This window comes from Talpa occidentalis, unplaced genomic scaffold (assembly GCF_014898055.3).
Source record: "Talpa occidentalis isolate TD23 unplaced genomic scaffold, MPIMG_talOcc4v2.1 talOcc4.11, whole genome shotgun sequence".
Taxonomy (NCBI): domain Eukaryota; kingdom Metazoa; phylum Chordata; class Mammalia; order Eulipotyphla; family Talpidae; genus Talpa; species Talpa occidentalis.
Genome location: NW_023601104.1, coordinates 12,850,160 through 12,871,545, shown reverse-complemented (window position 1 = coordinate 12,871,545; position 21,386 = coordinate 12,850,160). Strand labels below are relative to the sequence as shown.

Sequence of the window (21,386 nt, the reverse complement as noted above, 5' to 3'; positions counted from 1 at the left end):
TTACTTTGATTTTTGTAGTGTTACAAAGAGTTGATATAAAGGGGCTATACTCTTTATTTACCCCTTGACATCTTTATATTGAGAAAGCCCACAGCACTGGGAGGGCTAAAATATGCCCCTCTCCATATATTCACATTCACAACCTGGCCTCTCTGTCAGCACCCTAAATTGGAAAGGGTTTCACTGTAGGGATGAAAGGTATTTTCAACCTCATTAGGCCCCTCAATTCCTCACCTCTTTGGTGGTCCCCTTTTAAAGGTTATTGGGCCCTCAGTTCTTGATCCATCATATATAGAACCCCTTTCCAGGAGGCTCCCTGCCTTTCTTCCCTTATCAAATCAAATCAAATCTATGTCCCCACCCGAGGCTTCTATTCCAAATACCCCAATATTCTTACCCATTTTTAGAAGTTACGCTGACTCCCCATATCTTTCTCTCCCTTTACCCACTCTGTCTCCTCTGGTTTCCCTGGGTCCTGGAAATGCTTCCAGTTATCAAAGGCACTGAGATAATGACAATGCTGGGAGAACCAGAGAGGAAGAAGCCAGGGCCCAGCCACTAAGCAATGCGTGGAGTCAGAAAAAGCCTAAACAGCACTACCACATCTGTAATGAACTTCATTTATTGTTAGAGTTGGAGGCGGCTCTGTTACAGCAGCTGGGAACTATAGCAGGGAAGTGTGGGGAGGAGCAGAGCACAGCAGCACGGGGAGGTTGGGAGCTAGGAAGAACACAAGGCGGGCTCATTTTGGTTTCCACAGTCATTTGGCAGAGAAGCCAAGCCCTGATGAGCAAGCGTCTGGATTTCTCGGTCCAGCAGTAGTCTGGCAGGGCTGCTCATAGACTTGCTTGGGGTGAGGTCCTCCTCTGGGGTGGTATTCTCGGCCTGTTTTCTTCTCACTCAGTAGGACTCAAGCTTTAGCTCAATTTTGTCTCCCTCTTTCTTTCCTCCCTCCCATTTCCCCCAAGTCCTCTGGCATGGCTTCCACCTCCCAGTTCCTTTATCCAAGAGTTTGGGGCTGGAAAGCAGCCTGCGTTCCCATTTCAGCTGCAAGATGGCATAGTGGAATGTTGGGGGAGTCACACATTGCTGGGGTGTCATGTTGGGATGTCAAGCAGTGGCTTATTTTTAACCCATTACACACCAGGCCACAGCAGATGACCACATGCAGAGAAGCCAAGCAGGGGATGAGAAGGGATCAGGATAATTGGAATGGGTGGGTGAAAACTTCAAAAGGTCAGGGAATTTGGAAGAACTGTGGGATTGGGACTGGGCTCTCCTTTGCCCCTTTGTGCTGCCCATTAGGCCTGTTCCGGGCACAGCTCTAGATGTGAATGGTATGAAGCAGGGGCTGGGAGGATAAGCGCCTTTCTTCTCTCACCAGTCTGTTGGTAAAAAGAGCTTCAAGTTTTGGATTGAGACATTCAGATACGTAGGATAGAGTGGAGTGGGACAGCGTAGCAGCGGTCTCCCCTGAGAACCCTGCTAGAACCCAGGTGCTGGTGGGTACAGGGATTAGCAATGGAGGAAAGGATGCAGCTCTGGGCACCTCACTGACACTATCCTGCCCCCAGGTCATATAAATTACTATTGGAAATCCTTCCTTGGGATGCTAAATAAATAGATTGCAATAAAGAGGTCCCTGGGGTTGGGGATATGCTCTCCATGAGGGAGGAGGTGGTTCTCTCCATCCTAACTCCCCACCCAACACCAGCTTTTGGCAGTGCGAGTAGAGGGTGTCACTCGGGGTTCTCGGGTGTCGGATAACTTCCTATCTTAACTTTGTACCCTCCGCCTATGTTACCTCTGTTACCTTTGGTTTAGAGAGTCCTCACACATATGGACGAGGGAGAGAGACAGCCCCTCCCATTTAGCCCAGCCCAAGTCCCCACAAGACATCCTGACCCTGCCACACAGCCCCACCCTCCACCAGCTCCCTTCTCCCTGGACCCCAAAGGACGCAGCAGTAGCCATACTCTAAGGGAGCTGGGGGAGCAGATCCTTGGGGAAGGGAGAGTGGCTCTTTCAGAACTCAATCTTGCAGGCTGGGAAGGACTCATCCTGCATGACCACAGTGCTGCTGCTAGCCAGGACCAGTACGTTCAGTTGCTGTTGCTGCTCATGAGTCTGCTGGTACCACTCACGAGTTACTTCTGTGTCATGAGTAGGGATCAGAGTCACCTAAGAGGGAGACAAGACATGCCTGATAAGAGAATGTGAAGAGAAGGTAAGTCAGGGGGACGGGCTAGCTGACGGTCGGGCAAGTAGTCTCACTGCCCACAGAGGGCTCAGTCCTTTCATGAACAGAGACAGCGTTTCACTATTGCCGCCACTGAGATTTGACCAGACTTCCTCCGGATGTCCCTTGCCACTCACCTGAAGATTCTCCCCCCACTGGGCCTTGCCCTCCAGCAGGGCATCCAGCACAGCCCGACTTGGTTCGCCATTAGCAGGGTCATTCCCACTGACCACATAGTAGGATGCGCGCACTCGACGGAAGAAGTCAAGGTCAGCAGTCTTCCCACTGCAGTGATTCGGGATATAGGCGAGATCCACATATACAGGGGGTCCAGAGCTGCCCTTGGAACCTAAGGCTGCTGTAGAAACAAGCCAGGACCCATGACAGAGGGAAAATAGACACTGGCAACCTTCTTCCTCCCACCTCCTCCCCCTGGAGCCTTTGACCAGCCACACCCAGTTCAAGCCCACAGTCTCTGATTTCTCATGTTGTACTTACTGGATCCTGCCTTGAGTCCATTGACTAGGCCTCTGGACATGGGGCTGTGTCCATCCTTTTCCTCTGCGGTGGTGACCTGGCTTGGAATGCTCCGCGGTCGGGGTGGCACCCGGGATGCTCGATCTGTAGGTCCTTTACCAGGAGTAGGTGAGCGTTTTCCCCGAAAATCCAGACGCCGTGCAGGTGACGCTGGCTTGGCCCTGCCTGGGGCCCTGCGCCCTACTCTCCCCTGTGCTTTCTCCTTCTCCCGTAGCCTCTCTACCCTTCCAGACTCTGAACTGAGCCCCTCGGGATCAGCCATGCACACATCAGGGCGAGGAGGGGATGGCCGGGGGTCTGGCTGGGGGAGAGGGGGTGGGTCATGGCCAGGCCTGGGATGGTGAGTTCCACTGACACCTCCAGCTTTGTCCACAGGCAGGAAGTCCCCATCTTCATCTGAGTCAAGGGCTGCCTCAGCTGTGATTGATGGACATTCCTCAGTTTCTGGTGGGACATCAGAATCTGACTGTGAAGAGCCGGAGTCACTGGCTGATGTTGGGGGTGTCTCATCAGCCACAGGGCATGGGCCCCCTGGGGCTCCTGGGCCCCCTGCCCGGCGCCGTCCCCCTCTCCCTACCAGCTGAGCTTCCTCAGTTGAGAGGTCACTGTCATCTGTGGATCGGAGCAGAGGTGGGTTCAGGAAGGATGGGGAGAGCTCCCCACGGTGGGGCCGGGGCTCAGCAGCACATCCCTGCGGCCCAGCCTCAACGTCAGGGGAGACACTTCTGGGTTGGCCTCCAGAGGCCCCTCCAGGGCACGGTGGGTGCTCAGGGGAAAGAAGCGTGTCAGGCCGGGAGCTCCTCTCGGCTCCCTCAGGCCACGCCCCGCGTTCCCAGGCAGGGCAGGCTGAAGCCTCTTCCTTCTCAGGCCTGGCTGGGGCAGGGCCCAGAGGATTGGGGCTGGTTTCAGTTGGACCATTGGAGGCACAGTCCCCAGAGGGACCCTGGAAGGGACTTGGCTTCTTGGTGGTTGCTTCTGAGCACTCCAGGTGGCAGGGCAGGGTCCCATCCTCCGTGTCTCCCGCCAGACTTGGAGCCTGAGCTGGGGCCAAATCCAGTGAAGCTGGGGGCACTGGGCTCAGAGGAGTGAGGTCCCAGAGGCTGTGGGCAGCTGGTTCCATTCCTGGGACCAGGTCGTCAGACCCCTGTACTGTGGCCTCCAGGCCAGGAGGAAAGCGCTCAGCCACACTTGAAATCACAGGTGTGGTGGCCTCAGAGGAGGAACCTTCAGACAGGGCTGGTGAGGCAGGTCGTGGCAGACTGGAGAGGAGCGGAGCCCCAGGAGAGCTGGGTGATGGGAGCTGGGGCAGTGAGGAGTCCAAGCTGGGAGCCTTGGTAACTTCTAGGTACTCATCATGCCGGGCCCTGGCAGGGGGCCCTGGAGCCAGAGCCAGAGCTCTATCCCCAGAGAAGGCAAGGGAGCCGCAGGGTGCTGAACGGGGTTCAGCTGGAGAAGGCAGCTGTGGGGAAGCCGGCTGCAACGAGGAGAAGCCAAAGGCTGAAGCAGGAAAGTCCAGGCTGGGTCGAGCAGGACCCAAGTGTGAGTCCAAGGAAGGGCTGGTATGTGCCTCACTTTCAGACCACAATGTGGAAGGTCCCACAGGGATGGGATGAGGGGGACTCGGGGACTGGGCCTCTTTCTCTGGCTGCTCCCTAGCCCCCTTTTCCAGCTCTGAGTCACTAGTGCTGTCATCCCAGTGCCCCCGGCCTGACTCCTTGGGGGATGGGGTCCTCCTATCTGGGCTACAGCTCAGGATGTTACCATTAAGAGGGGAGCTTGGGCCTTTGCTCAGGGTGATAGGAGCACGGGGGGGTATTGCAGGTGGCGTGAGGCTGGGCTGCACACTTGACCCTGGCTCAGGCTCCTGCCTGGGCGGTAGGGTGGGACCTGCCAGGGCTGCATAATTGAAGGTTGGTGTGTCAGGTTGGAGGCTTTTAGGCGAGACAGGAGACGAAAGCTCTTTCTCTGCAGATGTGTTCAGGCCAGCAGCCTCCTCCTTGGTTGAGATGCGTGGGGGCCAATCCCCAGCTGCTCCAAGTGGGGGCTCCCTAGTGGGACACGCAGGGCCCAACCCAGTAAGCATCATCTGCTCATAGATGTCTGCATACTGAAAGCTTCTCTCATCAGGATAGGGTGTGGGCTCTCTCTCCTCCGGCTCCGTCTGCTCAGGCTCCTTGGTGGCATGGATGTCACGGGCCTCTGGGACCTTTGGGCTGTGTGGACTGCCGTCAGGAGCCTCAGCACCACCTTCTTTTTCCCTTTCTCCTTCAGCTTTGCGGTAGTCCTTGCCCAGGGGGGAGTATGGCCCACCTTCCAACTCAGCTGCCCCTTCTTGTACTGCAGCCACCACACTGTCGTACTCGGCTGTGCCCCAGGAGAAGGGTGCGGGAGTGTGTGGCTCTGGGACAGGTATGGGGGGGGCTGGAGCTGGGGAGAGGGGTGCAGGCGGTAGGGGTCTGTCCTTGGGTACCCATGGTGGGATGTCAGCGAGCCACGAGGGGGTAGTAGGCTCATTCCTCATGGATGGCATGGACTTAGGTTCTGGGATAGGGCTCTCTTGTCCTGGGGCTGGAGGAACCCTCTGTCCAACCATCTCAGGTGGCGAGGCTGGAGGAGAGATGATCTCAAAGGGAGAGCGGGTCAGCTTGTCCTCGTCCTCTGGTGGCAGCCCGACCGGTGACTCAGCAAGCCAGCGCTCCACCTCTAGCCCCTTCTGCGGTGAGGACTCCTGGAAACCCTTGAAGTCTGAGGCCCAGGGGCTCTGGGGCATATGCTCCGTGGGGGGTACTTCTTGCTCATCATCTGGCCCCTCATCGAGGAAAGTGCTCTCCCGCTCCTCTGTATACCTTGGCCGGGCCCCCTGGCCATCCAGCTCGTGGGGGAACCAGACCTTGCGCTCACAACTCAGTTCCCTCCAGTACTTATCTTGTTCCAGGGCCATATCCTCTCTGCCCCTCCAGTACCTGTCCTGCTCAGGAGATGTGTCCTCCCATTTGGGGGCAGGTTCTTTCTGTTCTCCAACTGGCTCCCCTCTGGTTGGAATTGTTTCTTTCCACTCCTGGACCACATCCTGCTCCTGCCAGCACTGCTCTTCCTGTTCCTGGGCCTTGGCCTCCTGTATTGGGCTCTCTTTCAGCCCCAGAGTTTTGGTCTTCTCCAACAGAGCGTCTTCCTTTTGTTCCACCATCTTGACTTTTTCTGGAGACTTATCCTCTAGGATCTTCTCCTTTGGTTTCATGGTTTTCTCCTCCTGCACTGGACTCTCCTGAGTTTTGTTCTTCTCTTCCAGAGTCTTATCTTTCTGTTCACCAGCTTTACTGTTTTGTTCCAGGGCTTCGTTTTTCTGTCCTAAGGCCCAGGATTTTTGTTCTAAGTCCTGATCCTTCTTTTCTAAGGCCTTGTCCTGTTTAGGGATTTCATCTGTCTGTTCTATGGCCTTGCCCTTCAGTTCAGGGACTTTGTCCTCTTGAGCCTGGTCTTTCTGTTCAAACTCACTGACTTTTTGTCCTAAGGCTTCATCTTTCTCTTCTGGAACCTTGTCCTTCTGTTCCAGGGCCTTGTCTTTTTGTTCTAAGTCTCTGTCTTTTGGCTCCAGGGCCTTGTCCTTCTGTTCTATTACTGTGTCCCTTTGTTCAGAGTCCCTGTCTTTTTGTTCTAAAGCCTTATCCTGCTGTTCCACAACCTTGCTCTTTTCTTCCAGAGCCTCATCTTTCTGACTGATGGCTGTATCCTTCTGTTCTACGACATCCTTCTGCTGTAGGACTTCATCCTTTGGCTCAGGTACCTTGTCCTTTTGTTCGGGGGTTCTGTCTTTCAATTCTGGAACTTTACCTTCCCACTCCATGGCAATGTCCTCTGTGGCCAGGCTTGGCAGAGACTCAGGACTCTTGGTGAGGGAGCTCTCGGGTGTCAGAATGTGTTCACCAGGGCTTGTGATCATTCCAGGTGAGTGCTTCCCATCTCCCAACAATGTAGAGTGAGAAAAACAGCTATCAGATAATTTTCTGTCAGAGCTCTCATCTGTGATGTCTTCTTGTGCAGAGTATCCAGTGGACCCATCTGTGGGAGGTGATGTGGTGGTTGCATGGAGTTCTGGAATAGACACAGGGGCTAGATGGTGAGAGGTATCCTCAGCTCGCGTCAGATGCCCCTTTTCTTCCTTCCCGAGGCTTAGTTCCCCAAACTGGAGGGTGCCAAGACTTTCTGGAGAGAGCTGCTTAGAAGAGATATCCAGAGAGGTCTCCTTGCTGGGACTCTCTTCAGAGAGAGAAAGTGACTGGGTATCTTCTGGAGAGACCTCTGGCCAAAGGTCTTTGTGTAGGTGCTGTTCTGTCAGGCCACAGGGAGCCCTGGGGATGGCCTCTTGGTTGGCAGTATCTTGGGAAACCACACTGAGGACAGAGAGGGACTGTGTATCATCAGGGGAGAGACCAAGGCCAGGTGATTGGAGCACCTCTTTTTGAGGTTCACCAGGTTCTTGAAATGATGGCCTCAAATCTCTGGAAAGGGCTTCTGTTCCTAGAATTGAGCCTGTAGGCTCTCCTGCATCCACAGTCTCAAAGACGATTGCTTTGTCCTGTTCTGGCAACAGTTGGATGGTACAGCCTGTGTGTCCCCCAACAATGCTGATGGGTGCTGCCTGGGCCTGGGGGCTCGTGGGAGGAAGCGTCTTTTCCTCCTCTTCTAATGTGCCCTCTTCAGGCCCTGACTTGACTGTCTCCTCTGTGGCACCTTCCTTGCCCACACCTGCTATAAGCCTAGTGTCTGCCCTGGAGCCGTCTTCCTTAAAGTCTTGGGGCTCAGACTTTTCTTCCACTGGTGACTGATGAAAGGGTGTGTGGGTGGCACTGGGTGGGCCAGATGGTGGAGGAGAGGCCATCTTCACTGTGCTGTCATCCGGGCTGAGGCAGCGCTCCTCCACTTCTCCAAGAGCTGGTTCCCCTGGGTGTAGGATGTGTCCAGGAGCACCAAACATCGGGCTTCCATATTGACTGTGAAGTTTCTCAGACATCTCTACCTTTGCCGTCTCCTTCTTCTCTTCCACGGGTCTCTCTCCAGGCAGGCCTCTTCCTACTACCTCTCCTCTCTTCTCTGACTCTCCGGTCACAGAGAAATCCTCACAAGGTGGTGATTTGAAGCCTTTGTCTTCTTCCAGTGAGGATGTGGGCGAGATGGTACCAGCTGATGGTACGTAGTCCAAGCCCTGAGTGGCTTCAGTGCGGGAGGAGGGGATGCTTGTGACTGTGTCGAGCAGCAGGGAGCTTTTTCCTGTCTCCTCTGTCTGGGGAGCCGTGAGTGAAGCCACGGACTGGTCCTCAGCCACAGAGGTGGCAAAGGAAGACAGTTTGTCACACTCAGTGATTGAGGTGGCTGAGGACACGTGCTCTTCTTCAGCCAAAGGGGCGGCCACTATGTTGGGAGGGTAGGTGAGCTCAGTCTCTGGTGCGCCATAGCTTTTGCTGGCAGTGGTGGTGACAGCACTGTCTGCAGGCTGGCTAGCCTCAAAGGGGCCAGGACCTTCAGGCCCAGAGAGGTCATATGTACTTGTGGGAAATCGAGGTGGAGCTGGGCGTTCCTCGGGCTCATCATGGATCTCCTCATCTGAGATGGTCTGCTCAGTCTCTGAGTACCCAGGAATTGTCTCATCCTGGATGTAAGAGACGTGCTCAGTAGCTCCCGCAGGTGCAGCCAGGCTGCTTAGGAAGGACGAGGTCTCCTTCTCAGGGGCCTTGCCCTGGAGGCCCAGTTCCCGGCCCCCAAGAGACTCTCTGGCCCGTGGAGTTACCTTCAAGGCTTCTTGCATATGTTTTTGGTAAAAACCCTCAGCTTTGGTCTCTTCCTCTTCCTCCTCATCTGAAGGGTGCAACTCCTCCATTTCTTCTACCTCTGCCTTCTCTATCACATCCTCCTTTACCTCAGGTTCACTTTCCTCTCTGGCTTCTGTTGTACTGGGGAGCGTCTCTGCTTCCTTCTGCTTCTTTTCCTCCCAGGCTTCTTTCTCTTCTTCTGTTTCAGCCCTAGAGTCTGGGCCTCTATCCTTACTGCCTTGTTCCTCAGGGATGTCTGGGACACTCTCTTTCTCCTTTTTCACAGGCTCCTCTTGTTCCAGTCCTGGTACAGAGGATGGTGTCCCTGGGGCAACTGTGCATGGGGGAGCCTCCTCAGTGTCTGGAGGGAGTGGTTTCTCTCCTAGCCCTGTGCCCCTTTGTTCAACCAACAGCTCCCTCTCCTCACGCTTCAGCTCCTCAAAGTCCTGTGTGAGGTCCTCTGGGGAGGAAAGGACCAGCTCCCTGTGCCCACTGACTGTTGGGAGAGGTGCAGTCCCCTTCTGAGCTGGGGGTGTCCGGGGCTCCGAGGTCACCTCCTTCTCCGCACGAACAGCCCTACTCTTGTCTATCTTGACTCTCCCGGGTGCCTTAGCTTTATAAAGGGTCTTACGTACCTCCGGGGTAAAGGGCTTCAGGTCTGGCTTGGAAATCTTCTTGACCTCAGGTTTTGTATCTTTCCTCTTCTCCTCTTTCTTGGCATCTTTCTTCTCCTCCTTCCTCCCTTCATCCTTTTTAAGCTCCTTCCTCTCTTTCTTGATTTCTTTTTTCTCTTTGTCTTTTTTCTCTTCCAGCTTTGATATCTTTTCTTTCAGGTGCTTTTTCCCCACCTTGTCTTTGATCAGCTTTCGCTTCTCTGCCTTCAGTGCCTCGCTCGACTCTGTTCTCACCCTCTCAGGTTTGGCAGGCTTCTCTGGGGGCTTCTCAGATGACTCTTTTACCTTCTTCTCTGTTTTGGCTAACTCTTTGGCCAGTTCTGAGCGGGCCTCCTTGGCTCCCTCTTCAGCCACCTCTTCCCGTTTGGCCAGCTTGCTCACGGCTGTCTTGGTAGTGGCCTTGAGGCTCTCCTTGCTGTCAGTCCGCTGTTTGATTTTGCTGGGTTTGAGATTGGCAGGAACTGCCCCAGCAGCCAGGTCCTTCTGTGTAGCCACGGGGTAGCGTAGGAAGTCCAGATGCCGAAGCTTTTCCAGGCCCTCCAAGATCTTGTTCTGGGGAGCATTCCCTGGAAAAAGCACACGCACAATCTTTTCAGTGGGATTGGCTGGCAGCCAGACCACCAGAGCAGTGATAGAGGTCAGGTAGGGCACTGAGATCTCCGCCTCCTTCCCATTAGCCAGCACAATGCCTGTCTTAGCTTTACTGTTCCCTGCCCACTTCTGCATGAGGAACTGCATCTCCTTGCTGTCCTTGACAGGGTTGAGGACATACATGTCTAAGCGTCCCACACCCATCTTATGGAAGAGGGTCAGTGGCTCAATGGTGTTGCTGACCACACGGTACAGAGGCTCAGCCTGGATGCCCAAACGGTTTAGGTGCTGCAGAGTAAGGCAGGCCTCCTCAATGCTACGCTTAGCCTTCCGGGAGGCATCAGGTAGCCGCAGCTTATCGGGCACATTGAAGAAGACAACTCCAAGCTCGGGGGAGATGAGGTTCTTCACCCAGTCGCTGTAGCTGCTAGAGCCCTGAGATTGTTCCTCCTCTAACTCTGCCACTTTGCGCTGCAGGAGTCCATTGATGCCCGGCAGGTTGTCTGCCCCGATGTGTGTGAGCAGCACCGAGTCAATGCGGTCCAGGTGCCGCACCAGCTTCCAAAAGCAGGACTTGCGATCAGAACCACCATCCACCAGGATGTTAAAACCATTGACAGCAAAGAGGGCAGAGTCCCCACGGCCACCAGGGAAGATGTAGCAGCAAGGCTTCGAGAGCTTGAGGAAGCCCCCTGAGGTGGGGGGCTCTAGCAGGTCAAAGGGGGATGGCACATCCACAGTCTCAGAGACGTATTCGGAGAACTCAGCCACGCCATCCATGGTGGGCAGCGTGGGCTCAGGGTTCAGCCGCAGGTGCAGGGTCTCTTGGGAACTGGATAGTCCCAGGTGGCTCCAATCACCCTCCCCTAAGCAGGACACCGTGAGGAAGGCCTGGGTCCCAGGGTCTCTATTGCTGAGCAATTGGGAAATCTAGAATGGGAAACAGAAGCTTAATCAGGTCATCAGAGTTGTTCTTAACCCAACTCAGGTTCAATCTATTAATCTCCACCTCTCTCCAAGGTAATCACCTACCCTTCTACCAGGGCCCCCAAGGATCAAGCAACATGAGATTTTCCCTCCCTTGGTTCTGTCCCCACAGCTCTAGTTCTGCTCCGTATTCCCTTCCTCCCAGACACTCAGACATGGAACTTACCTCAGGATTCTGAAGGACCTGGGCAAAGTTTTGGTAGGAGTAGGTGCCACTCTGCAAAATGAGGTCTCCCCCAGGTTCTAAACTTTGCCCACTCAAGATCAGTAGTTTGTGAGCTGATGGGCTGCTAAGGAGATGGTGGACCTAGAATGGAATGAGGGGATGTCACAGGTGTAGGAGACCCAGGAATGGGCACTGACTGTTCTGGGTCCAGCGCCCTCATCCCCACCCCCTGCCCCCCAGTTCTACAAGGACTTGCTCCCCACTGTAAGGCAGCTTAGAAGGTAGAGAGAGGATGGTTCAAAGCCAACCCAGGAATTCTTGGCTTAAAGTGGTAACACTGGCAAGGGCAGGTTACAGCACTTCCTGCAGGCCCTCTTGGCTAGGAGCAGGGCCTGGCCTTACCTCAGAGTTGATGCTTTCGGCACTGGGGTTTACCAAGATGATGGTCTCTAGGATCTCACTCTGATGGGAGAGGGTCCTCTGGCCTGAGGGAGAGATGTAGGAATTTGTTTGCAAATGTGGGTTTATTCTAAAATGGAGAGGGAGTAAGTGGGGCAGGAAAGAATAGAATGCACTATCAGAACATGGGGCTTAGGAGAAAGAGAAATCTGGTTGGCAGTCTTTAGATCCTGCCACTTTGAATTCTGCTGACTAAGGTCTATGATTGGCTCTTCTGGCTCTTCCCTTTCAGGGTTTCCTCCTCCCCCTCCCATGCTGGCTCTTGTCCCTTCATTTGCCACACCCTCTGCCTGCCCAGTACCCCCACCCCCTCTGCCTGGAACTCCCGCCTCAGACTGCCCAGTTGACAAGAAGCTTTTGTCCCTCAGAGCGCTGAGCTCCTGGTGCTGCCTGGAGATGGGGGGCTCAGCTGGAGGGAAGGCTCCTGGGACATTCAACTTCACTCAACTCTTTCCTCACTAGCTTGCCTCTGCCTAGAGCAGTCACAGCCACAGTGTAGGGAAACTGGGAGACGGGAGCTTCTGTGCAGTTTCCCCACCTTCCTTTCCAACAGACTCCCCACCTTCCTTTCCAGCCCAAAGCCAAGGTCAGAATTCCCACTCCTAAAGACTTAGAGAAGCCTGTGCTATTTAAACCCTTGGGGTTTTATAATTCGAAAAGTGGAAACAGGACTATAATTTTTGTTCTGTCCTCTGGTTCCTTGGAGGCCAAGCCTGCACCCACAAACAGGCACCCATCATGTTCCTCCCCTCAAAGGTTGCAGAGCCTCCTTTCCCACCTCACCTTCATGTCCCTAGCTCCAGAGAGGCCTGGTTCTCTACCCCACAAACCATTCCTTGTGAACAGTTTCTTCTCTCATCCTTTCCCTCTCCTTTGGGCCTACTGCCATGGAGATGGGAGTTGGGGGTTCACAGACAGGAAACAAATAAGGAAGCAGAGATTCAGAGTGAGTGTTCCCCAGGCCACGGAGAAAGCTACTGTCAAATCCCCTTTCCACTTCCCTTCTCCAGACTCACAGGAAGCACTAAGCAAGGCAGGTTGGTGTACCAAAAAAGAGGCAGGTTAGACAGAAGATTCTAAGAAAGATCCTGCCATCCCCTGCTCCTGCCTTCCTAGCTGCAGCACATAGAGGAGTTACCGTCCAGACAGAGTTGAACAGATAGCGAGGGGAGTGGGCTATCCGGAAGATAGTGGCAGGAGGACTCCAGAATCTGTCCCCTAGACCCTCTTCTGTGACCCAGCTCTCTCCTCTGAAGCTTGGGACAAGAAGAGCCCGGGGTCAGGGCCTTTGCTAAGAGGAAGAGCCACAGTGCCAGGATCAGGTCCATCTGGTGATCCAGGGTTGCCAGTTATAGCTGCAGGGGAAATGAACTGCCCCTGGTGTCAGAAGACCAAACTCGGTAGAGGGTGGGTGGGGCCCAAGAAGAGTTCAAGAGTTCTCAACGTGGGAACTGAGGGAAGCTTTGAGCTCAGTTCAGAGGATGAGAGCCACCTCAGAGATGGCAGGAGGAGGGCTGGAGCAGGTGAAGGATATCAAGGTTCAGGGAGCAGCCTAGTCCTAAGCGGATCAGATTAAGAAGGGCAATTTCTACACTCTCCTGGCCTCCAGTCAGTAGGGAAGAAAGTGGAAAGAGATAAATCTGTGGTACAGACTGGTTTGCTTTCTAGTTACCACATTCCCTCCCCCAGTCTACCTACCATTCCTCAGTCTCCTGTTTATAACCACTAGCCTTTGCCAATCCCAGTTCCTGTCTTGGCGCAAGACCCTACCCCAACCCATGTGCTGTCCAGTTCTGACTTGCTATATACAGTTTGTATCCTGTGCCCCTCCTTTGTAGGCCTGAGAGAAAGCCGTCTTTCTCTCCTCTGCTCCCCAGCAAGCCTTCTGAAGGGAAGTGACTTGTTTTTCCTTTTTCTTGGGAGAGGATTTCTTGTGAGGCAGAGGCACTTTCCCGGGTCAGTGATGAGGTTGGGTGGGCTGCAGGCACGGAGGCAGAACAGGCAGGAGGGCAGGTGTCTCCGCAGTGAGGCAGAAGGGGAGGGGGGGCCGCCCGGGCAGCTGCAGTTTGCCGCAGTGTGTGAGTGTGTGTGAGTGTGCGCGCTGAGCTCAGGCTCCAGCTCCGCCCCCACCCCCCCCACCCCAGCATGACAAGTCATTTTCTTGGCTGCTTCAGCTTGGGGGGTGGGGGGTGCAGAGAGGGAGAAGAAACTGGCTCCTCTGTTCAAGAGTCCCCATCTTGGGAAGAGAAGCAGAGATGAGGTGGGGGTGGGGCTGAGACCGGGAACATGTGGGGTTGACAGCACTGGGAATGCAGGGCAGCTGCCAGGGAGGGAGTGCTCTCAATCTCCAGGATGGCCTCTCAATCGCTGAAGGGAGCCAGAAAAGGGGGGCTAAGAGTCCCAATCGCAAGCTAGTCTGCAGGGCATGGGGTGTGGGGAGCCCATAGCAAATAGATTGGTCTGTGAGGAGGCTCTTGCCACATCTTAATGATCTTTTCCTCTCTGCTTTTTGACAGTGTCCCCCGCCCCCCACCTTCCCTTACTTGGCAAAAACTCACTGTCCTGCTCACCCCTAGACAGAAGCAGCTGAGCAATGTAGCAGCTGACACCCAGCGACCCTTCTATTAAGCATCCCTATAAGATCCGCCTTTCCTTCCGTTCTTCTGCCTCTGCCCAAAGACACAGCTCCCAAACTCATCAAGCACCCCAGGCTGCCAGACAGAGTCGCTGAAACCACCCTCAGCTGCTGCCGCTAGACTGATGCCCCCAGCCCAGCCTAGCCCAGCCCAGCCCAGCTGGAGAGGTGGACTGTCAGTCACGGCCCCTTGGCCTCCGCCTGGGTCTGGGTGGCCACACAGCCAGTCTTGTTCACCTTCTCGCTCCATTCCACAACCTGCCCACCCTGCTGGGCTAGTTCCAGACATGACAGATTAGGTATCAACTCCCTTCGGTACCCCCACCCCACCTCCCAATCAGAATCCCCCACGCCCCATGCCAAGCCCTTTGGTTCGGTTCAATTCTTACCCTGGGGTGTGGGAAGGAGCCCCTCATGGAGGCTGCAGCTCCGGCCTCAGCCGGCAGCTTCAGGGAAGAGTCTGCGGCACTTGGGGTGGGAGTGGGGGGGGGGGCGCTAGCTTGCTGGATGGGGAGGGCGGCGCCAGGGCGGGGAAGAGGGGCTGGTCCATGACGAGGCAGTGGAGAATTAACTGTTTCTTTGCCTTCACAGCGTCAATGTCCTGGTGCTTCTGCATGGCCCTGGGGGACGGAGGAGTTGTCTAGCAACTCAAAGACCCTGAGCTGTCTCTAATGGCCCTTAGGGCCCTTCTCCCCCAGCCCTGCTTAGTCAAGAAATAGTCTTCTAGCATTAGCCAAAAGACTGAAGCCCCTTGCTGAGGGCACATTGCAGGAATAACAGGGAGTAAGGGCTGCCTGGACCCTCCCCCTTCTCTCAGGAACCATCTGCTGCCTTTACCCTCAGACCCAGAGAGTGACCTTCACTCCCTGAAGTAGCTGGAGACAAAGAGATTGGGGGCCTGAAAGCAACAGAATGAGAGTACTGCTTGAGAGGACGCCTGGGGACAGGAGTTGTCCTGAGTTCTGCCAGCTTCTGAATCAAAACTGCAAAGCAGGGAAGTGCAGAAATGAGTCTCATTTTAGTTTAGGGGGTAGTGGACACATGGGCCCTAGCCTGGCTAGGCTGGGGCATAGGGACCCTGGGGGCTGCATGCAGTTTTGTGCCAATGCAGCATCCTCAATAACCGCACAGACACTGATACTTGGACTTCTTGGGTCACTGGCCACGAAGAGGCAGTCTGAAGAGGCAGGGTGCGTTCTGCCTTTCAGTGAAAGAGTTAACAGGGACCAAAGAAGATCACCAGCACCTCAGCCTCAGCAAAATTTTGTTATTATAGGTCAATTATTAAATGTAACATAAAGTACTCTTTGGGTTAAAAAAAACTATTTAACTTATTTTGTAGGGTGCTGAGTCCCTGTTCTCTTCCCGTTCTGCACTTTTCTATGTCTCTCGTTGTCACTTCGTATACACTCTCCATCCTTCTAATATTGGCCGTTTTCCTTGGTCTCTACTTCTGTCTCAGAACTAGTGATGTGCTCTAGGACTCAGAGGGAGGAGCTGGGGAGATCTAGCTCTCAGTTCCCACTGGGTGATGCTCTGAGTTCTCACACAGTCCTTCCCTGCCCTCTTCCTTTTCATCCACCCTCCCTGGGCCTGGCCAACTCCCAAAGCCTTCGGCACATTGACATCCACCCACTCCTGCCCCACCACCAACCCCACCCTTGCCCCAGGCTGCCAAGAGCTGTTTTGAAGGTCAGAGAAGCCAAAATAGTCTGGGCTCTCAGCATCCTCCATCCACCCTTAACTGGAGCCAGAAGAGGAGGAGCTGAGTCACCAGAACTGGGGTGGGGTGGGGGTAGGGAGAACAGAGGAGGAGGAATCTGTGCTCAGATCCGGAGATGCAAAGCAGTAACATGGCAACAACCCCACTTGGATAGAGGAGGGCATCCGCGGAGATACACAACATAAACCAGGCTGAGCTGGGAGCATCACAAAAGGGAAACTCCTTCCTTCTGCAACTTTATAGTTCTTATTTCTACCCACCTCAAACCTTCTATCTCCCCTCAGCATTATAGGGCTCTCTGGGGTGTGCTAAGAGGGAAACTTAAGTAGGCATTTGGCCTGAGAACAAAATAACACTTCCCAGCCCAATACAGCCCACCCTTATTCTCAGCTGCTATCCCCAAGGACCACACCCTGGGCAGGTTTCAACTCACAGTGCTGGTTTCCTTCAGCCCTCACCCTCTGAACAGCCACCCACCACAAATAACCTTTCACCTGCTGTGTTCCTAGGCTCTGCTACAATGAAATGGTGAGACACAAAGAAGAGAGGCCTGAACTTGGGCACAAAGTGAGATCAGAAGTCCTGAATTTGAGACCTGACTACCATTTTACTAATCATACATTTACCCATCAGTGGTAATCGAGAGTCAGACAGAAAGGAAATAAGCCATGTAACCTCTCTGAAAACTTGCTCCCTGAACTATATGATAGGGATATAATGCTAGTACCAACCTGCAATAATATTGTGAGGATTGACTGGCCTAAAAGATGAAAAAGTGCCTCATTCTTAGAATTTTAAAACTGCAATGCCTGAATGGAAGTCTGTCTCCTTTTTTTGTGGAAGATTTATGAGAAATCATATAGGTGATCAGGAAAATTCTAAATCAGAATCTTAGATGAGACCAGTTCTAGAATGTCTTTAGTCCAAGCCTGCTGGAAGGGACTTAAAGTACTATTTGCGTGCCTGTTTTCCTATTTCCCTACTTTGGGGGCCAGTGCATTACTATATTAAGAATGGTTTTTCATGTTTGCAGAAGTAACAGGACTGCTGCTTCCTGAGCCCATCAGTGGTAATTGAGAGTCAAACAGAAAGCCAGTTTGAAAACAGGTCCTTCAGCCTGTGTTTTTCAGACTCTAAGAATATCAGTCATGAATTATAAATTATGAAGCCCTCTCTGCATTTCCTAGAGGTGTCCAACAGAAGTATCAGAGTGTTATTTAGACTCAGTTTTATGCTGCCCTATTTGTTTCTGGATTTGTTTTCTAATGCTAGGAAACTCCAAGTTTTTTGCAGAGGTTAGAAAGGAAGGCTTCAGCACCACTGGAGAATGACTACCTGGCACAAAATTCACCCTAGAAAGCCTGTACCAGATTTGACCACTAGAAGGAGCTGGGCCACAGAGAAAAGGGTCCCTCCGTTTTTTTGTGTGTACCAGTGTGGGTGTAGAGGGGGGTGGTGGCTAGGAATGACTGCACTCTCCCCATCATTGCAGGATACAGTTTTGTACCCTTTCTCAGCATTTTGGCCCGGAGCTTGGAGGAAAGGTAAGAGGGATGGTGGCCCTTTCTGTGGCGTGGCAGACAGGATTAAATCTTAAGGTTCTGGTACAGCCCTTTGAACCATACCAGGGGCCTGGTTCCCTTTGTCTCTCCACTAATGGGAGGCTGAAGGGAGGGGCAGTGTCTGCAGCTGTCTGGGCTGACTGTTGTTTGTGGGGACAGCTGAAAGAGGAGCCAGCAGGGGTGGGGCTGTGGCTGTCTTGATCCATGTGGGTTTTTCCAGGAAATTCTCCGCTATTCTCCAGGGACACTCTGACAATGTCCAAATCTAAAAAAATTCAGTACACTAAAGTAAGCTCTGATCTTGGGTATGTGACGCTAAGCTCCTTTAGGGCATCGCTGCAAATCTATTTGATTGAACGACTACTAAGTCTTTATATATCAGTGCTTGTTTCTGAGTGTTGTCTGAGAGTAAGGATGCTTCTCCCTATAAGTGTCTCCCCAAGCATCCTGATATCTTAATCTGAAGAACAGCTAAATATTTTGGTTTAAGTTCTATTCATTCTTACATCATTATAGAAAGCAACCTATCCTTAAGTCTCTGTGGCCAAAAGGACAAGGTTAGAGAATTCAGTGTGAATTATAATATCAGCAAATAATCCTCAAACTTCAAATCAGTCATTAATTTCATCCTATATCATCCCTTTATCCAGCCTTGCACCAAAGCTCCTAGGAGTAACAAGGGCTAATGGATGAAGTCATGGCATGAGTAATTCTAAACAGAAGGCAATCTTAAAACATTGAGTGTTTAGCTTCACAGGAAGCCAGTCATAAGGAAGAGGTCAAGTTCATATTTTTAAAATGCTGCATATATTTCTAGGATAATTAGTCATATTAACCTGTCTTCTCTTCTCTCTAGGAGGATCTCTAGAGGAGTCAGCAATCAGGAAAATGACCAAATATCTCACAGTTAGCAGAAGCAGGAAGAAAAGGAGGTAACTATCTACTGTACTGGGTAATTGAGAATTTATCTTTATAATATATAAATTCAGTCATTTAGTGACAGTGGCTGTTGAGTTGGATGAATTTTATATTCCATAAAGGCACTAGCACATGGATTGTATGTTAACATTTACCAATACATGAGTAGATGCCCAGAACTTTTATAATGAGACATAGGGCTTTTTGCAGTCTCCCCACAGGTACTGCCATGGAATGATAATTCCTAAAATATCATTTTCTCAACCCTCTAGCCCTTTTCTCCCACCCAACAGAATGGGGAGCTGCATCCTGTGAATTTTGATCCCAGGAACCAAATTTCGGACTCTGGCTAGCTCTTGAAACAGTGAATTCAGGAGACCCTGCTTCCACCCTGGATTTGGTGGTGCTCATCAGCATTTGGTGCCCAGATTCTTCTCTGCTCTGGTGATGTGTTGGTTGAGCCATAAGATGAAGCAGAAACCCTGAAACCTGGAGGATAGGCTGTGTAGCCTGAAAGAAAGTGCTACACAAGAGCCTGGGAAGGTGAGTTGAAGATTCAGGGGTCCCAAAAGGAAGGCTAAAATATCCAGAAAGGGGAATACCAAAAAAGTGGATATTTTGCACGGGAGATGATTGATCACTCCAGAGAAGCACCTCATTCCCTTTGTGCACATCAACAGCTGTCTACAAACACCCCCCCCCCCTTTTTCTGGTAAAAATGAACTTCTCCAGGTTCCCTCCACCATCTGCCTGCAAAGTATACTGGGTATGTGGGGATACTATGGAGTTTTGCAACTTTCCCCTCAGGAGTCCCTTCCTTCTCCTTGACCCAAACCTCCCACAAGGCCAGATCTGCCAGGGAGACTGGACCTCTGCTTTTCTGTGACCAGCCCTCACCCAAAGAACTGACACAAACGACACTAGTCCTAACCTTTGACCTCTGAGGAGAAGTGAGCTAGGTGCCGGGTAATGAAGAGTCTCAATTGTTGGTTCAGGTCAAAGGATGATAAGTCAATGTTCCAGGAGAGAATCCCTGTGAAAGAAAAGGAAACAAAGAGGGCTCTAGATAAGGTGGAAATTGGATTTCAGGGAGCATATCCAAGCTCACAGAAGGGGTAAGGATAGGGAGGGGACTTAAGGACACTTGCCATGATCAGCCTCACTGATGACTTTAAGAAAGGTAGCTAGTGCCTATGCCTGTCTTCTATTCTGTTCCTTTCTTGGGCTTTGCTTCAGTCAGAGAGAGAAAAGCAGATTTTAGGCAAAACTTGGTCATTAATGAGTTTCTCTATGGGAATTTTCTTACAGGGTTGTCTAATTGTGATACAAGGGACAAACATGGGCTCACCACTAAATACCAGGGGTTGCCTTCTTGTCCTTACAATTAAGTAAGATTTTAGACTCTCCTATGCCCCCCTCCTTTCCTCCACCCCTCCGCGGCTTGGCTCCCACCCGCAGGTGGCTCCGCAGCACTGCGCCACAGGGAGGCAACTGGAGAGGGAGGTGAAGACTGAGAGTCTGTGGCCACTAAGGTCACGCTCTCAGGTTGGCTGCCGGCACTGGGAGATTGAAGACTGGAAATTTGTCCTCGGCGTATAGAAAGCACCCTGTGCCCGTGCAGGGACCCTAAAGAAGAAAAACTAAGGTAGGGACATGGGCCCTCCAGAGGATGTTGAGGACTTTCAGGACATTGGCCCTAGATACTGCAGGAGAGAGGGGTGTGACAAGAGAGGTCGCAGGGGCTGCATGCAGAGATCTCTGCCTCGGGGAGATTGCGGAATATCTGGGGGTGTGCGGGAAAGACGGGGGAAGCGAGGTATTGACTGCTCCGGAGGATACGAACGCATGACATGGAAGATGCTGGTGACAGGGGCTGATGATTCAGATTAACAGGGAGCACAGGTCCCAGGAAGCGCACACTAGGGGCGGAGGGTGCCGACCCGCGCTCTGGGAGGTGAATGCAGATGGCTGGGAAGCGCGGGATGGAGGATGTCCCGAACCCAGGCAGAACAGCAGCTCACCTTGCTCAAGGTGGGCCCGCACGGCCCTCAGCTGACACTCTGTGCCGATATCCCCGATCACGATGAGCAAAGAGTATCTCCTCAGGTCCCAGCGTGCCGCCCCCACCGCGGCTCCGGCCTTGCACAGCGGCTCCGCGGGGTTCTGAGGCAGCGGAGCGCCGGGGCTGCCGAGCCCCAGTCCGGGACTTGTCTCCATGGCAACGCCGCGAGGCCGCCGGGGCCCAGCCTCGGTCTCCATGGAAACTCCGCTGGAGTGCTAGGCCGGCGGCGCCCGCTGCGGGGAGAGTGCGCGCGGCTCTTAAAGGCCGGCGGCGGGAGCCGCTGATTGGCTGCTGCATGTCAGGGGGCGGGGCCCTGGCGCCGCAGGGGCCGGGACGCCGGGGTTCTGCGGTCGGCCCTCGGCCGGGGGCGGTGGTCGCCGCCTGCAGCCCCCGCCATGTTTTCCAGGGGGAGCGCCCAGGGCGACTCGGGCAGGCCTGGGAGCTCTGGGGGACCGGGTAGAGGGCGAGCCGATTGCCCCGGTGCTGGAAGAAGCTTCTAGGGGGAATGTGTCCCCGCTAAGTGCTGTCTGGCAGCTCCGCAACCTCGCCTGAACTGAGGGGAGCCATCTTGTCCCTCTCGGTCTCCCAGTTTATAAGGGTGTCTGTGTCGGTGTGTCTGTATTATCAGTCTGGCGCTTTTTTTTTTTTTTTTTTTTTTTTTTGTCACTACCTGCCAGGGTCCTTGTCTCCATCCTCGGTTTCCCTGTCCTCGTTGCTCCTGGTCCTGGGAGCGCTCAGGAAGGCTGCGCAGTGTTGGAGGGACAGAATGACCTTCCGGCCCTGAGTCCCTGGTGAGTTGTTATTCCGAAGATAGAGGTTGGCTAGTCTCCATCTCTGCTGAGTGCAGTGAGCTCAGACTGCAGCAAGGGGGATTTGAGTAAAACCCAGGAAAGACCTTCCCGACTACAAGTAATGTGACACAGTGAGTTTGTAACCTTGGGAGATTGTAATATTGCTCCCTCCAGGAGCGATGTTTGAACCCAAGAGGCTGACCCGTCCAAAACCAGAGAACCAGCCCATGGGAAA

General features: G+C 53.3%; 1 protein-coding gene across 3 annotated transcripts; it reads right to left on the bottom strand.

The window, feature by feature from the left end:
- Positions 1-611: 611 nt before the first annotated feature.
- MAP1A (microtubule associated protein 1A) lies at positions 612-20,557 on the bottom strand. Of its 3 annotated transcripts, none has more exons than XM_037502347.2 (7): positions 20,320-20,557; positions 19,230-19,331; positions 11,404-11,486; positions 11,002-11,142; positions 2,738-10,778; positions 2,377-2,597; positions 612-2,181 (listed from the first exon to the last, which is right to left on the bottom strand). In XM_037502347.2, exons 1-7 carry the CDS (start codon positions 20,555-20,557, stop codon positions 2,026-2,028), a joined length of 8,982 nt encoding a protein of 2,993 aa, XP_037358244.2. In that variant the 3' UTR covers positions 612-2,025. The 3 variants fall into 3 exon arrangements, with proteins under 3 accessions (XP_037358244.2, XP_037358245.2, XP_037358246.1); XM_037502348.2 differs by having other exon boundaries at positions 2,377-2,594; XM_037502349.2 differs by lacking the exons at positions 19,230-19,331; positions 20,320-20,557 and adding an exon at positions 14,485-14,562.
- Positions 20,558-21,386: the final 829 nt, after the last annotated feature.

What these genes read in the sequence shown, in the direction of transcription:
- MAP1A (XM_037502347.2), bottom strand. Translation starts at nt 20,557, where the DNA reads ATGGAGACCGAGGCTGGGCCCCGGCGGCCTCGCGGCGTTGCCATGGAG. An exon ending in GCGGGCCCACCTTGAGCAAG is followed by an intron (nt 19,332 to 20,319) that starts GTGAGCTGCTGT and finishes TTTCTTTCACAG; the next exon opens with GGATTCTCTCCTGGAACATT. An exon ending in AGTGGGGGGAGAATCTTCAG is followed by an intron (nt 2,182 to 2,376) that starts GTGAGTGGCAAG and finishes TCTCCCTCTTAG; the next exon opens with GTGACTCTGATCCCTACTCA.